General features: G+C 44.2%; 1 protein-coding gene across 5 annotated transcripts in view; it reads right to left on the bottom strand.

The window, feature by feature from the left end:
• Positions 1-210: 210 nt before the first annotated feature.
• Positions 211-16,330, bottom strand: part of lyst (lysosomal trafficking regulator) — a 63,103-nt gene continuing 46,983 nt past the window's right edge. For 3 of the 5 annotated variants that reach the window (XM_085800688.1, XM_085800686.1, XM_085800687.1), the window contains 28 exons: positions 16,158-16,324; positions 15,006-15,158; positions 14,715-14,876; positions 14,135-14,326; positions 13,795-14,006; positions 12,610-12,819; positions 12,015-12,191; positions 11,760-11,836; positions 11,454-11,642; positions 11,148-11,293; positions 10,970-11,066; positions 10,729-10,790; positions 10,467-10,522; positions 10,200-10,352; positions 8,756-9,000; positions 8,124-8,190; positions 6,776-6,932; positions 6,052-6,192; positions 5,713-5,930; positions 5,386-5,616; positions 5,070-5,259; positions 4,433-4,569; positions 3,942-4,040; positions 3,383-3,522; positions 3,154-3,251; positions 2,885-3,041; positions 2,730-2,801; positions 211-2,621 (listed from right to left, as the gene is read on the bottom strand). In XM_085800688.1, coding sequence (XP_085656814.1) covers positions 2,483-2,621; positions 2,730-2,801; positions 2,885-3,041; positions 3,154-3,251; positions 3,383-3,522; positions 3,942-4,040; positions 4,433-4,569; positions 5,070-5,259; positions 5,386-5,616; positions 5,713-5,930; positions 6,052-6,192; positions 6,776-6,932; positions 8,124-8,190; positions 8,756-9,000; positions 10,200-10,352; positions 10,467-10,522; positions 10,729-10,790; positions 10,970-11,066; positions 11,148-11,293; positions 11,454-11,642; positions 11,760-11,836; positions 12,015-12,191; positions 12,610-12,819; positions 13,795-14,006; positions 14,135-14,326; positions 14,715-14,876; positions 15,006-15,158; positions 16,158-16,324 — 4,144 coding nt within the window. In that variant the 3' untranslated portion in view covers positions 211-2,482. The remainder of the gene's footprint in view (positions 2,622-2,729; positions 2,802-2,884; positions 3,042-3,153; positions 3,252-3,382; positions 3,523-3,941; positions 4,041-4,432; positions 4,570-5,069; positions 5,260-5,385; positions 5,617-5,712; positions 5,931-6,051; positions 6,193-6,775; positions 6,933-8,123; positions 8,191-8,755; positions 9,001-10,199; positions 10,353-10,466; positions 10,523-10,728; positions 10,791-10,969; positions 11,067-11,147; positions 11,294-11,453; positions 11,643-11,759; positions 11,837-12,014; positions 12,192-12,609; positions 12,820-13,794; positions 14,007-14,134; positions 14,327-14,714; positions 14,877-15,005; positions 15,159-16,157; positions 16,325-16,330) is intronic. The other 2 variants (XM_085800690.1, XM_085800689.1) reach the window with 1 other exon arrangement.

Genomic DNA, 16,330 nt, shown 5'->3' with positions numbered 1-16,330 from the left:
TCATCCTTAACAACACCGCTGCTTTTTGGGGTAATTTGCATCTAGAGCAAAAAACACAATTCACCCTACTTCATTCTTCATCAATACATTTTTTTTCAGTGTATATTCCTGATATATACAGTCATTTATACATCATCACCTAGGTTTCCTCTTGCCCCTGAACGCACCTCCTTCCACACCACGTAAGAAATAGACACGTAAGACAAGATGTAGTAATATTTCTTCAAATATTTATATATATTTATATATTTATAATATACTCATCACTTGGTTTGTCCATACATACACACACGCACGTATATACAATCAAAAAGAAACATAAAACGTGACCTTTCAGAGGCTCAGTCCATGATGCCAAACTGCAAAACCAGCCCAGAAAGATCCATTAAACAACACAATTTAAGCAACCTAAGACAAAGATCTTAAATTATGCATAGCTTAAGTTATCAACTGAAAAATATTTCCATCTGTAAAGCACAAAAAAACACTGTCCATTATCACGTCTTCCTTGCAGTTTTTTTTTTTCCATTTCCTCAAAAAAAAAAAAAAAAAGGAGTAGAAGATAAAACATTCATACAATCTCACATGTGGATGTTAAAGAGAAAAACAGACAAACACGTTTATAAATTTCAAGGAGGAAACGTATGTACACATGCAAGCATGAAACCCAGTAAACAAACGCAGGAACATCATGTCTGGTACAGGCCTGCTGCTGCACACAGCCAGAGTCCAGGTGGGCTGAGGAGGAGGAAAAACAAACAACACCACAAAAGGAATGACATCATGATATAAGAAATATTCCCTTTCTTGTAAACAAGTCAAACACAACGTGTAAAATGTAAGACATCATTACAGAAGGCTCGCTGCAGTCAAAACACCTTGTTTCACAGCTGTGTTAGAACAAACTCCTGGTTTCTCCCCATTTGATACATGATTTAAAAAATGTCCTATTGCATGTTCATGTCTGATATTGCTTTCTGGGTTTGATTTATTAGCGGAGTTAAACCAATGCTCAGTTCATATTAAGACTGAAGATCACTGGTTCCCCATTGAATTTAATGGTAGTTTAGTAATAAAAAAAAGAAAAGAAAAGAAAAGTGCTTCGACTACCACTTAACACATAATAGCTGATCAATTAAAAAGTGCGGTAAGTTGAGTGGGAATGTAAAGAATAGCTGCATGGATCCACGGGTGGGTTTAGGAAAGAAACGTTTGGTCGACTGGTTCCCGGACTGATCAGTGTAGTGTATAAGAATCAGAGGTGAACCTCATCAGTGCAGGGAATCGCCCACTGCTCTGACCTCAGCCTGCTGGACACGATGCTCCTCACCGCACCACACCCTCCCACCTACTACGACCTTTTAAAATGCTGCACAGGTAGTAGATCAGAGAGGATGATGGGCCGTTCATCAGGAGATTCCTCTCCGCTTCTTCTCCGGCTGCGGGCGGCTCGTCGTGCTGTTTGTCAATTTGCTCTCTCAGAAACTCAGCCGACTCTGTGAAGTGGTGGAGGGTTTTAGTGCAGCTGAGAGGAACAGTGAAACGCAAGAGGAGGGAAGAGGGATGGTGTTTCTAATAAATAAATGAACGTCAACATTTCTCAACGCTAAAGGATAGGTTCAACAAAAGGAAGGCATTAATAAAGGAGCAGAGCGGCAGCAAGTGTCACACAGTTGAGGTCAGCATTATCCTTGCATGCAAAAAGTAAGACAGAACAGCCAACACAGGGAACAATTCATTCCAACACCGCCACCACCCATCACCCCCCTCCACTGAGCTCAGATACAAAGTGATGCAGGTCTGTGACACCAGTGTTCAGACTTGAGTGGAGCAGACAGCCCAGCAGAGCAGCGTCTCACTCCCACAGAGTGGGACGTCTCCCGGTGACAGACGCGAGGAGGGGCTCCGTCCTACCCAGCTACTGCAGAGTCAGCGGGACACGCTCGCCGTGCTCCGGCAACAATCTGTCAGACGACGCACTGCGGGACATCTGAGGGAGACGGGGGTCTTAACACTTTAGATCTGGCTTCGGCCAGACGATAGCAGCTTACCAGGAAACAGCAAAAAAAAATCTACATCACACACGAGGATGTTTGCACAATGAAAACGCAACAGCAGGAAAACAAAAGAAAAGACTTAACAAACCAACACACTCAGAAATGCATTTCGTGTAAAGTGTCTGTTGCAGCCTCGGCCAAATATTCATCCACCCCCCCACAACATTCCACTTCAGTATGTTTATAAATATATATTTATATACATATAATACTATTTTTATAATCAATTCTTGATGCTGGGAGTGGCTGTGGTAGAGTTTGCTCAGCTGGAGATGGCTTTAGTTAAAAGTCAAGGAGGTTTCAGGGAGGTTGAAGCCATGCTGACAAGTCCTCCCCCAGGGAGGAGGAGGAGGGGGAGGGGGAAGAGGAGAAGGGGGGAGCTCCTCTTGCTAAGATCTGGACAGTAGTAAACGTCAGACACACAGTCAGCCTGCAGCATAGCTGCTCAGGAACGAGTAGAACATGGGCAGCTTCATGCGCTGCTGGTCCCGCCGACACCACGCCATCACCGTGCCCTCGCTGTTGGCGGTGTAGAGGTGGTGGCCGTCGCACGAGTACGTCAGGCTGAGGCAGACACACAGGAGACCATGTGATTAGAGCATCTCTCACAGAATTACACTCAATATTTACAATGAATGACATGTACAGTGGCAGTGCCAACAGTGATGATACCTGATGATGGGTTTGCTGGACTTGGGGAAGGTGATTTCTCTCACTGGTTTTAGATCCCAGGTGCTCCACAACCTGAACACAGAGAAACCATCAGTGTGAATAATTCAGTCCGTTGACGAGGCAACAAGCACTTAGTGAGGAATGTTTCTCCTCACCTGACGACGCCGTTCTCTAGCCCCCCGGCGATGACGTTGACGGACACGCCCTCCGGCTGGTTGGAGAACGCCACGGAGCAGATGATCTCTCTGCAGTGGACGTGACCAATCAGGTCGCCGTTCACCGTCCACAGACGCAGGTCGCTGCCTCCGCCGACTGGAGACAAAGAAACATGAGTCACGACTCGCGTCGAGGACAAACGCACACTTCAATAATCCAGAGATTTGATATAATAAACTCTGGAGCTCCAGACGGAGACGGTCCTCACCCGAGTCACAAACTGTTGCGATGTCTCCTGTGGTTTCGCTGGCAGACACTGAAGTCACGGGGCTTTTGTGGCCTGTGAGGCTTTGTACATAACAGAGCCTGGAGAAACACAGAGGAGCTCAAACACCTCACAAAACTGTTTGCTGCAAACATCTTCGCTTTATCTTTGCTTTCTCATCACACCCACACACACACAAACTCCTCTTTCCACATCTCATACACACACTGACCTGTTGAGGTCCCAGAGGATACAAGTGCCGTCTTTGCTAACACTGATGAGGATGCTGTAGGGTTTGCAGACAAACAAGCTGGTGACTTCACCCGTGTGTCCATACAAGTGAACCTGAGATTCCACCTCCATCTCCGACGGCTACGTAACGACATATTGGAACACAAGACCCATATTAGAGATACACACACACGCCTTTGACTCATTGTTAGCATATATCAATCTTCAACAGTATTTTCCAAACAGCATGAATCAATTGCCACTGAAACGCCCTTCAGGAACAGAGAAACAGGAAATATAACTGCCTGTTGGTGGGAACTGATGAAGGTCTGAAAGCCTCTCTGATGACTGAACTCCCAGACCCATAATCCCACTCGTAGGCCTGGTGGAAATGTGTTTCAAGGGCAACTGTGATGTGACTAATGAAGCTGAGCGTTTGAGCATGGTGAGGCTGTCTAAAGAGGGGGAGAGGAGGGTGGGGGTAATGGGAGGTGAGTGGGCGGATTGGGCGTTGATGTGGAGGCGGAAGGTTAGAGGGGGACGTCGCCATGGAAACCCACCGTGGTGCTGGTGAAGCGGTTGCTGTAGGCGGTGATGACTCCACACTTGCTACCTGTAAATAGCTGGCAGCCATCAGGCACCCAAGCGCAGCTGGTCACCTGGAGGAGAGGGAGAGACGCTCGATTGGACGGACGCAACGAGAGAGCCGAAAGCTCATTGGTTTCATTTTCAGTGCAGGTTTATGTAACACAAACAACCAGAATTTTTCCTCCACTAGTTTAGTTTTTAGTTTAGTTGATTTCGGTCTTGACATGTCACCTCATTTTACATACATCAGCTAGGCAAGGTCTTTAAAGGCAACAAAAAACACAAAAAACAAAACAAAACGGACATTAAGACCGAAAAGGTGTAGGCTGAAGCTTAGCTTATTTTGCCTACCCTGTTTATAAATCAAGTTGTATTTAAATTATACAAATATCAGCAAATAACAGAGTCAAAAAAGAGAAGATATGTATGTCCAGATGCCCTGGATTTTTTCTGAGCTGTTTACCTGGTGAAGTTGTGAACACTGAATGAAGTTGATGGGTGGTTCGCTCTGTTTGCTCTTTAGCCTCAATATGTTGTCTGCGTAGCCCCAGCTCAAGATGGCCGACCACTGGATGTCTGTGCTGTGCATACTCCGAACACCTGCAGAGCAGAGAGCGCAAAATTAATGGAGTCAGCGGGACGTTGTGCAGAACATCCTGTACATCCACTCTGACTTGTGGATGAGTGACATGCAGTGAAGGGAATAATGCAGTTATAAAATAACAACGTTACTAACGGCACTACTGTTTTCAATAACAAGTAATCACAAAAGTCACTGTTTCTCCAGTTATAACACTGTTACCGTTACAGACAATAAAATACGCCGTTACTCAACTCAAGAAGTCCGGTCACAAAATAATACAACCATTATATACACATTTTTTTCAGTTCATCAACTAGTTTAAAAAAGCCAACTCACTCAGTATTGAGTTGGTTAGTTCCAGATAAACAGTTGGTTAGGGCTATTTGAGCATTTTATAAAAAAGTAACCCAATTGCTACTTTTCCTGGTAATGAGTTACATTTATAATGTAGTAATTCAGTTCAGTTAACTCAACAACACCCAACCCAACAGCCCAACACTGGTGACAGGCTTCCTACCCTGCTCCTTGCTGTAAATCATCATGAGGCAGAACTTGCGCGACAGTCCGCAGATGGCCCGTGTCGGCAGAGCCAGCAGGGATCCGAACCTCTCCCCGTGCGGCTGGCTGAAGCACACCACTGGGTCCGGAGCGGAGGGCGAGCCCACGTACTCGCCCCACTTCAGACCTTTGATCCACGGCAGTGGGCTCTGTGGGGGAGGAAAGAGGAAATTACCAGGTGAGCAGCAACATCATTTCATGGACGATGCACTGAGTCATGTCTTTCTCAGCTCGCAGCAGGCTGCCACAGACACAGCCACCGCGCGGCAGATTACCGGGCAGGCTATTTCCTTGGTCTGTTCCCTGGTTTCTCTGAAGGCCAGCTGAACCAGGAGTCCCATGGCTGCAGGCAGCTCCCCTTCCATTGTGAGTTTTGGGCCGGCCCTGTTGACATGAGAAGCGTTGAAGAGCTGCCTGGGCGTCTGTCCGTAGGTCTTGATCATTGTCTCCAGGGCCCGTCGCTGCACTGGATCTTCTACAGCCGAAACATCCATGCCAAAGTAGGTCTGTGGAATTTCACATGAAACCGATGTAAGCAGCGACACCAATTTTTTTTTTTTAACCATAATGCTTAGTGAATGTGGTAATTAGCAGCTTCTTACAGCTGGGTGGAAAACATTGATGGCCTGAACAGCAGCTTTGCCTTTCTGCTTGAGCCCAAACACCAGGTCGATCCACTGGCACAGAGTCTGGGAGACCTGGTCCGACTCTAGCGCCTGTCGGTGGATCAGGATGAACAGACGTGGGTCGTTGCGAGCCCAGGGAGGCAAATTCACATGATTTACCCTTTCGCCGTTCTGACGAACCCCAAAATCAAAACCTGTTCAAGCAGGAAAAAAGGTTACTTGTGAATTGAAGAGAAGCTATGAAAAATGTATGCAGGACTAACAGATATGTACACAGGGTGAGGAGGACCAAAAGAAGAGTCATAAAATAATTACCCTCTCTGTTGACCAAGAACTCCGGGAGGTAGAAAAACTCTGGGATGAGCTCTTTCACGTCAGTCATGGACTCATAGGAGGACAGGCGCCACGTGGTGTTCATGGAGTGAAACGTCCGGTCCGGAATATCAAAGCTCTGGTCTGATTAAGGCCAAAGACAATCTAATTAAAGATTCAACTCAGTGATTGAAAAGATCCCCTTTTATGACCTGAGACACCACGTTTCATGAATACATTTGCGATCACACAAAAAGAGGATCAGAGGGGGGACACGAATGAATGAAAAAACAATTAACATAAATGGAAGAAACAGAAAAGAGAAGGGGAAGGGACGCGGAGTTGATCAGAGCACGGTATTGAGATGAGGTAACCTTTCATGGCTAATACATGTGACGCAACACAGCTACTGCAACACGCTGCTCAGTTCCAGCATCTCGGTACTAAAAGCCTCAGAATCAATTAAGATGGAGCTGTCAATGTAACGCAGACAGGTGGGACTTGACGGTTGGCGCTGCTAAAAGCTTTTTGGAGCTAGATGATAATGATCAGCTGTTAAAGAGACACACAGTCAGGACTGTCACTCACTTTACATTTACAGTGCTTTTACACAGCGCTTCAGCAGTGTTGCAAAAGGTAATGCAGCTGGAGACGCCAATTTGTTTGTTTTCCTCCAGGCTTAAGACCTCTTCTCTTGACTTGTAGTAAACATCACTGTGCCACTCACCCTGGTACGCCAGGAACATCTTGGTGAACGGAGGCATTCGCACCAGGAAGTGCAGCACGGTGCCGCTGTTGGAGTAGTGTGAGCCGTAGTGGTAAGGCTGGACAGGAGGCATGGGGTCGTCCTCACGAATACCCTTCTTGTACTCCTCTTCCAGGTACTGCATAACAAACACACCAGTGATTTTTCTGACTGAACCACTCTGGGGTGGACTGAAACAACAATCCAGGCAATTAATTTTCACCAGTTGTCAAACCACTTGAGCGTTAAAGGGATAGTTCAACATTTTGCCATAATCCCTATAGTTTTAGGAGTAGGTTTGTTACCTTTAATTTTTGGTGCAAGCTATTTTAGAACGGCGGAGCAGAGCTGCGAGCTGCTCAGAGCTACGCTACGGAGGCTAATGGGATTTCTTGGTTTCCCTCATCACGTTCCGAGACGGAGTTGTTTTCGAGGCAAATGCAGAGACTGCTTGCTGAAAAACTGCCCCCTGAAGGGAATGCGCATCAGCGGTTTTGCATGAATTTGCCTCGAAAACAACTCTGTCTTGTAACGTTCCGCTAATATCTCATAGTGTGGTGAATGTGCAAGTCACAACTTGTCCATGAGAGTGTTTTGGAGTTGTTGGATTGTTTATTTGATGAGTTTGATGAGGGAAACCAAGAAATCCCATTAGCCTCCGTAGCGTGTAACCTAAAAATAGCTTACACCGACAATCAAAGGTAATCTACTCCTAAAACTATAGGGATTATGGCTATGGGCCAGTTTGCCAAAATGTTGAACTATCCCTTTAATGTTAAAATATTATACAGGAGATAAGATGAGATAATGTTTATTTTATTTATCCCCAAGGGGAAATCCATTTGTCTGTCTACTCATCTACCATTTGCAGAAGAATTAAAAAGCCTGATGGCTCTAGGTACAAAGGATCTCCTATATTTCTCGGCCCGTTTTTGGTCCATCAAGGTGTTATGAATAATATAACGGTTATAGAATAATAGGCTATAAATCTGCCTGATGTAACAGGTAGTGGACTAGTTCTAAGTTAATAGATCATGTCTTCCTCTCTACACTTTTCTATCATTGTTGGCCATTATCAAAGTCAATATATAACAGTAGTGCTAGAGCTAACAGCACCACTGTAGACACACATGTGGGAGTGGCAGCGGTTCAGTGAAGTAACATGTCACACACAGTTGAAACAAGCAAGTGCAGCTCAAGTGTGACAAATGCCTCTTATCGCTGGTCAAGTAGACTGTTCAAGGCAGGCTAAAATGTCCCGCTGCTCCTGACGGGAGGTCTGCTGCTGAAAACATCCAATAACATGGTAAAAAGGTGCAACAGGCCTTACCCTGTAATTATCCACATAACGATCCTCTTTTTCTTTTGACTGGACTGCAATGGGTTTGCTCAAATTCCTGCACAATGACAAAAGGAAAACAAAGCAAAAATGAACTGACTGTGATTCCTTCTTCTTCTGAACTGGAAAGGCCTCATTACCATCGACCGGGTACTTTATCAAAGAATAATATAATATATCAATTAAAAAATAATATATCAATGTCTGAAATTATATATCATGAGTTTTGCGTAATTAGCACATGTATGAAAAACACAAATATAACATATTACATTTAAGAGCAATACATTTTGAAAATATGTAGCATCTAATGCATTAGTAAAAGAAGAAACACATGTGTGCAATATGACTGGCCCTCATATAACATGGTGGAGCAGTGCATCATATAACTGCTATATAAATATTTTGCATTCTTCTTTTACTTGTTTTTTTTTCTTTTTAGTATTTCTATCAGAATGTATGAAGCAGCTTACAGATGAATTTCCTTTCCTTAATAAAGTATCTATCTATCTATCTATCTATCTATCTATCTATCTATCTATCTATCTATCTATCTATCTATCTATCTATCTATCTATCTATCTATCTATCGTATACAAGGTAACAGGGGGACCACCACCGACCTGTAGATGTTTGGATCTTGCAGGTCGAGTGTTTCACTGGTGTAATCTCGCAGGATAAAGGGGAACACAGGATACTGCATGAGGTCATTAAAGGAGCGACCCGCATGCTTGTTGAGATGAGTGAGGTACTCAAAGTTTGTGATCTGACCCGAGCCCCACAGCTGTGTGAGTGCAGTGATATTTCCATGCTCCAGCAGGTTGGGCAGATCAGAGGTCAGGATGTTGTGGTAGACGTCGTCACGAAACTTGAGGCGAGAACAGAGAGAAGCAAATATTATTTCCAACACTACATCGGGAGACATGGAAACAGAACTAACTTGCTAATATAATCAGATTAAATGTTTGACTAATAAAACCTGTTGTGTTTCTTGGTTTCCTGTGCCAGGGACAAAATGAGCCAGGTGCCTTAAGAGAGTGGCTATTTCACATAGAATAACTATTACATTTTAATTTCATTCATCTAATTCTGAAATGTATCCACAAAGCCAAGGATAATAAATGTACAAGATGCCCTAAAACATGGCAGAGAGCCAACATGCTAATGTTGAGCAAATATAATGTTCACCCTCTTAGTTTAGCATTTTAACACGCTCACACTTACCAATTCAGAATCTACAAAAACTTCAACTGAAGGTAAAAACCTAATGAATAAATTAAACCCTCGGCCTGATGATGGCTATAGTTGAGAAATCAGAGAATCCCAAAGTGATTACAATTCATCCTGAAGGGGATATGAATGTTTGCGCAAAAAAAAAAAAAAATCATCTTAACTTGAATTAAACACACAGTGAAAATGGAAAAAGGAAAAACATGTTTTGCCTGTTTATCCAGGTGCAGTTTGTCAAGTCAATCTGTGGACATTTTCAAAAGCCTGCTGGAAAACCCCCATTTGCCAAAAAGACCAGATTATAACATTCGTTCAGCATTTAAATGAAAGTACAGTAATAACAGCGTTCCCTTACAGACTGTGATGTGTCTATCTTATGACTTGTAATTAATTCCTGGCAGAGAAGAGCACAGAGCCCAAAATGCATCAGGGGCAGAACAACAAAAAGCCAATTCAACAATTAACTCTCGCAGCAGTTATTTTTTTTTTAAAGCAGCATGATTTTGTCTACTCATACATATTTTTCTTTGAGCATCAGTGGCCTCTTTCATCTTGTCATTTTTAATCACAGTCCGTCCTCTATGGCTGCATTTTAATATTCAAATGTAACATAGATTGGATTTTCCTCTTATGAGCTGCTGGGTGGTCTAGTTATGGATGATAAAGATAGTTCTTTGCGATAATTAATTGAAATAGTTTAAGTAAACAAGCTGGAAGATCGACTGTGTGCCAGTCACGAACAATGTCAACATTGATATCAATATTTCTCTATTAAATTCCCCAACGTTCCACTGGTTTCCTTCATTTTTTATTCCACGTGACTCGTGTGTTTCTCACCTTGGTGTTATCAAAGGCTAACAGCAGGGTTCTGCCGTTGGTGAGGAATATCTCCACAGCGTTGTCTCTTAGCTGCCACCAGCGCTTGTGCACCTCCTTGATCTCCTCGTACGTCCAGGAGAAGGAAGGTGCCTCCGTCTCCCCGTGAAGACTCTGTCCAAACGCATAAACACACTCAATGCTGAGTTGCCGGGCAGACACACACACATAAGGCAGTGCCATTCTTCTGGCAGAGAATAAAGCCTGGACAGTAAAGCCTAGCTTTACCTGGTTGTCATGAGCATCAGCAGCGTTGTCCTCCACAAAGTACATCCCTGACTTTCCTGTGAGACAGCGCAGAGTGAGAGAGATTTGGTGTACTAAGAGCAAGACAAACAAAAGCTTCCCCCACTGAATACCTAACAAACACTTGTGTGTGAGGGCTGAGCAATATTCTCTAGTGCCTCAGAGAGCACATTACTCTTTGTGCCCTGTAACTGGATGAGTATATTATGCATGGAACAGCTGCGAGGGACGGTCAGTGACTTACCCAGAAGTAGCTCCCCTGCTGTCTCTCTGGAGGGGGCCACGCTGATGCAACGACGAGTGAACCTAAGGACAAAAAGACATTTCTCATTCAAGAAATACGCCGTATGAATAAAGCATAGAGGTTTCTTGATGCAGCACCAGTCTATTAGACATTTATGTATCGTCTTTAGAGCATCATAGCTTTCTGACACAGATATGATGCTTATTAAAAGTTTACAGAGAGGCAGAGGAGGCAGTTATACCTGATGGGCTCACTGGTGGCCTTGTCTTTGACAGTAGAGGAGAAGGAGGAGTGAGTCTTATCCTCAAACAGGAAAGACAGGGGTGGCTTCATGGTGTCTAAATAAGACATGAAGGTCAGATTAAAGGAGACAAACACACTAGTACTGCAAAGAACTTTGCCAAAAAGGGTGCAACCACCTTCAGCCTTGCGTCTGTCTTTGAGCAGATATTTGTTGGGGATGGTGAGGTAGCATCTCTGAAGCCGCCGCCGCTCTCGATTGGGACCTTCAGTGGGATCCAGCTGCCAGGACGTTGGGTAGGATGTCTGGTCGTACCAAACCGCACTGAAACAGACCATCGCAGCCGTCTTTAACACATCGTCTACTCACATCAATAAAAAAAGACACCTGACGACCGCAGAGCCGCAGCTGCATTTGAAATGTCATGTCTTCATATTCTCTAGTTCGCATAAATTGAAAGTGAGAAATGCATTTCCGTGCCCACCGGTCATGTGTGAGTTGTTGCACCAGCTCCTGCCAGTGGCGGCTGGCGCTGAGGTCAGTCTTATAGAGTCCTCTGATGTGCTGGATGACTTTCTTTCTCTCCATGCCTTGCCGCAGAGACACATTCTGAGTGATATCTGCTGCAATCTTGGAAATGTCCTTGGACTTTCCATCAAGCCTCTGGATGAGGCTGCGAAGGAGTAAGAAAGAATGGAGTGAATAGAAAAGTGGAACAAAGACATGATTCTTACTGTTATTTTCTTGTACTGAACATCAATTTCACATCACAGAAAACACCCAGACTCACTTCCTCTGAGTGTTGGCCATTTTCTTTTCCCACGCCACTTTGCTTGTTTTTTCTTCGGCTTCATACTTGAATTTTTCCTGTGAGAATAAAGATACGGGTAAACAAGTTACTCACATGTATTTTTCTGGCTAAGAAGAAAAGCTGACAGGCTTTATGGACCCACCTGCACAAAACAGTTGGCATTTCATGTTTTATTAAAAAGCCTTAGAAGCTGCTTTGCTTCCCTTTGACAATGGCGGTCTTTATAGGACTTACCTCTTTTATCGCCCTGAGCAAGTCCTGTTTGTGTGGCGTGTTGGGTGGGATGCAGCGATGGCCACAAAGCTTGAGAGAGGTCATGAACACTCCCACGGCATTTTGCTCGTCTTTGGTGAGGTTGTCCTTGTGATCGTGGAGCATCTCATATAGGTAGAGCGACAGCTTCGGTCCGTGCTGAGTGACACAGAGACGGGCGGATTAAAATGTCTTTCATGGTTGAAGCGAGTCACATGCACACACACACGCATGGACAGGAAACAAGTCTTATACAGCTGGCTGACCTTCAGTGAAGTCTGAGAGGAGGATGCAGAGTGAATACGACAATGCAAGCGAGCAGATGAAGAGCATTAAATGTCTGTTATTTTTGAGTCATGGCCTGACAACTCCTGAAAAACTGAAAGAGTGAATATGACAAAGCCAATATACTGTACACTCACTCAAACTTTCCAACAAAGATTTGGATCAATACTGTGTGGATAAGAATGACCAGAATAATAATGTTTTACAGTATAATACCTGATAGTGAACAATAGCCGAGTTGTGGTGTGAGGTGTGGGCTGAATTATAATGAGGCATTTTTTGTCTCACTCACCTCTAGACCGGGACTGAGGCTCTCCTTGAGGATATCCAGATGTCTGGGATCAAACACAAACTCCAGCGCCTCCTTCCTGTCAGACAGGGGAAGCGCAGGGCTGAGCGTGTGCACCAGCAGGCGTCCAATCTGGACCCGGAAAGTGTCTCGACACGACCACAGGATCCTTCGCCACTGCTGATGTGGGGCTCCTCCACGACCCGTGCTGCCCTGTGACATCACAAACATCAACGTTAAAGACCCCTAAACCAAAAATGCCCCTTTTGAAATTATTAACATGTCAATTTAGTGTGTGGGCTCTGCCAAAAGACATTTCAGGAGCAGAATTGCTAATCCACGCCATAACTGAGCATTTTAGACTTGAAAATGCAGTTTCAAAACCAGAGTCTGAAATAACTGGATTCAATTTTTCAAATTGGAGTCAGTTTTCATACGTCACGAAACTAGCAACCAATCCCGTTGATTTTGTTTGCATCTCATTTTAGTCGCCGCCTTCAATGCAGCAGACCAGGGTTCGAACCCCAGTGCAAACCTCGTGTTTTGACTTCGCTCCTCCGTTTCCCCTGCCCTGTTAACGCGCACCGCCATTACTTAGCAACACGGTGGCGGTGGGCGGGCGCGAGTCATGATGCATTTGCGTACTCATGAATATTCATAGAATCTGGATTTTTCAATGAGGGAGAAATAGTAGACCAGTTTTTAGCCTATTTGGGGAGCTTTTTTAAAAAACTTTTTTGTGGGAAAGCAATTTAATCAAAAAATAGTCATAGCAGAGCAACTTCCACGAGTTGCCGCACGAGTTTACCCGAGTAAGGAAAACAAATTTGATTGGTCGTTATCGAGCGGGCGGGATATTCAGTGTTTGGGGCGAGACCAAGCTCGGTGTGTGTGTGTGTGTGTGTGTGTGTGTCTCAGACGTTTGATTGATGGATGACGGATCCAATAGCATTGGCTGATGAATCGTGAGCAGAGTGACTCATAATTCGTGCGCCTGCATTATCCAATGTGAAAAAAAAAAAGTTTGGGCTACATCGTCTGATAGATGAGTTATTACACTAATTTTATGACCCAGAGTGGAATCAAATTCATTTTTCTTTTCTGTACAGCTTTAAGTTTCACAGCATGGCAATCGCACCAGTTCTTTTACAGCTGAAGAAACGCTTCACAAGGACTTTTTAAACCTACCAGGCTAATTTTGATCCCATCCATCATGAGCTTGAGGATGTCCTTCTGAAAGCTCTTCTTGCTGGCAGGTGGCAGGGTGAAGGGAGTCGGAGAGTGTGGGACCGAGGCCGAGCCGCTGTCATCCTGTGTTTGATCACCTGGATCTGGTGTGAAAAGCTGCTGGTCTGGGGAGTCTGGAATATTCAGCAGGTCAAACAAGTCCTGACTCACATCTGAAATGAGAGACACATTCAAACAGAAGCAGGATTAGACGGAAAGTTTGGTTTGTGTCCCTAATGAGGTGAAGAAGAAAATTGAGGAGATTACAATGGATATGTGGGAGAAGATTTTTTTTCTTTACCATGATAGATGAGTCTGTTGACAGCAAGAACCACAAGCCTCTGCAGCCGTTGGACGAACTCAGTTTCGCTGGCACGAATGGGGTTTTCCTGGCTCATCCTCCTCTGCATCATCTGGTTGAGCTCATCGCTGGCTACAGAGCGCATACGCATCAGGAGAGAGTCAGTCTGGGCCAGAGAGAAACGGCGACGACCTACAACAACAACAACAACAACATTGATACAACTTCAGCTGAGAGAAGACAGACGGGGCGTTTGTGATGGTATGCCATTTGTAAGTAAAAGTATGCACGCTTTTTCTCCTCTCAAGTTCAAAGTAAAGTTATGCATATGACTCATTTATTATTGAGCACGTAGAAGATTATAAAGATTCGCTGATCAAAATGCCATCTGTGCTGAAATGCTTAACAGTGATTTAGTTAAGCATTTAAATGTGAACACACAAACGCACCAGTAACGCACAAGGGTACTGGGCACATTAATTCCCATTTGGGGGTGGAAAGGGTGAGTTCAGTGCAGAAATGGGAGACATGCCCCATGACAGTGAGGATGTTCTCCGCTGTGGACCGCAGTCCCAGCTACCTGCATCACAGTGGAGCATGTAGGACGGAGCTCCTGAGGGGGAGGGGAGGGGGGAGTCCTGGGACAGGAAGCTGAAGGGAGGGGACAGGGGGATCTGGCCATAGGAGCAGAAGTGCTGTCTGGGGATACGAGGGATAATGGAGTCTTTCATGGCAATGGAACCTTCAGATCGGGATGAGGAGAGGATCAATAAACAGACAGGTGAGCGTGGAGCAGGGAAACACTTGAAAACACATGGTGGCTACGTTTACCTCCACACAAGATCATGTTGGATTAACTTGAGACACTCACCTGCGATGCTCTTGCGCTTCTGATAAATGGCATGATGTGGAGAGCTTTGTGCATTGACAGAGCTGCTCAGCCTCTGAGGCTCCTGATTGGCCGTGGTCTTGATAAACTCGATGGCTGACTGAAGGACACGAAACTGCAATGCCACCGACATCTCTGAAGGAAAAAAAAAACAAATGAATTTTTTTCATGTTAGAGGTCAAACGGATGTTCTTCTGTTTGTGAGAATATACTCCATGGAGGAGCCACTTGGCACAAACATATCTGTTGTTGAGTCACATGTATGAGAATTTGTCACATTCACTGATTTTCTTGCACGTATCTCTTGACAGTCTGTTCATCACATTAGTGTTATGTGCATCTTGGTCTGGAAAATTCAACAATTTCTACTTTGAATCAACACGGACAGTTAAAGTACTATCTTCTCATTTTTACAACTGGCACAGATCCTGTTAAATATAATGTGTTTTCATCTGCTGAATCTAAATTCCTCTTACTAATATTGGGTAACATTTTTATCAATCAAACCTGTCTACTTAGAAAAGGCAGTCTTAAATAGCAATTTGGTATTGCAGACTATGCTAATGATCATATCTTACAAACACACACCTTTCATGAACAAGCCACATTCATTAAGTTAAAATGAGAAGCTAACTGCATGTTTGTTCAGCCGGGAGACTTTGCCAAACCAGAATTAGGTAATTCAAGAGAGAGAAAAAGGAAGGTGCTCTGGCATGAGGTTCACTGAGGGCAATAACACAGTTAAGCATAATTACTAAAATGACAAATAACCAAAAATAAAAGGTTCCATGTACGGAGTCATAATGCTTTTGTAATGTGTTTGTGACCACAAAATGATTATATCAGATCAAAAAACACTGTAAAGAAATAAGCTCTAATGGGGAAGAGATGGGAGAGATATTCTTCAGAAAGCAAATTTAGGGACAGATGAGAGAAAGCCATTTAGTGGCAAGATGAGTGAGAGATATTTCTCAAATGAGTTTCCACTCTGCAGTTGAAGATAATGAAGTGACAGCCTGCTTTCTTTCTGCAGCGGAGCATGACAGCTTGATATCACCAGAACTGCAGAGCATAGTAGATGACAACATTGATATATTCTGCATGTGTATTCAATATCAGAAATTCTGTCCTCACCCTGCGTGCGACGCATCTTGCTGGTCTGCATGAAACCCAACAAGGTAATGAGGTCTTCGATGATGCGGAAGTACTGGGACCCCGAGGAGCTGCAGGAGTGGATAGTCACAGCTACTAACAGCTGCTGGATGTCACACACCAGGAGCTTGTAGTCATTCAGGGGAATACTGCAG

This window comes from Trachurus japonicus, chromosome 15 (assembly GCF_045865225.1).
Source record: "Trachurus japonicus isolate A0001 chromosome 15, Traja_1.0".
NCBI classification, from domain to species: Eukaryota; Metazoa; Chordata; class Actinopteri; order Carangiformes; family Carangidae; genus Trachurus; species Trachurus japonicus.
This window is presented reverse-complemented; position numbering and strand designations above follow the sequence as displayed.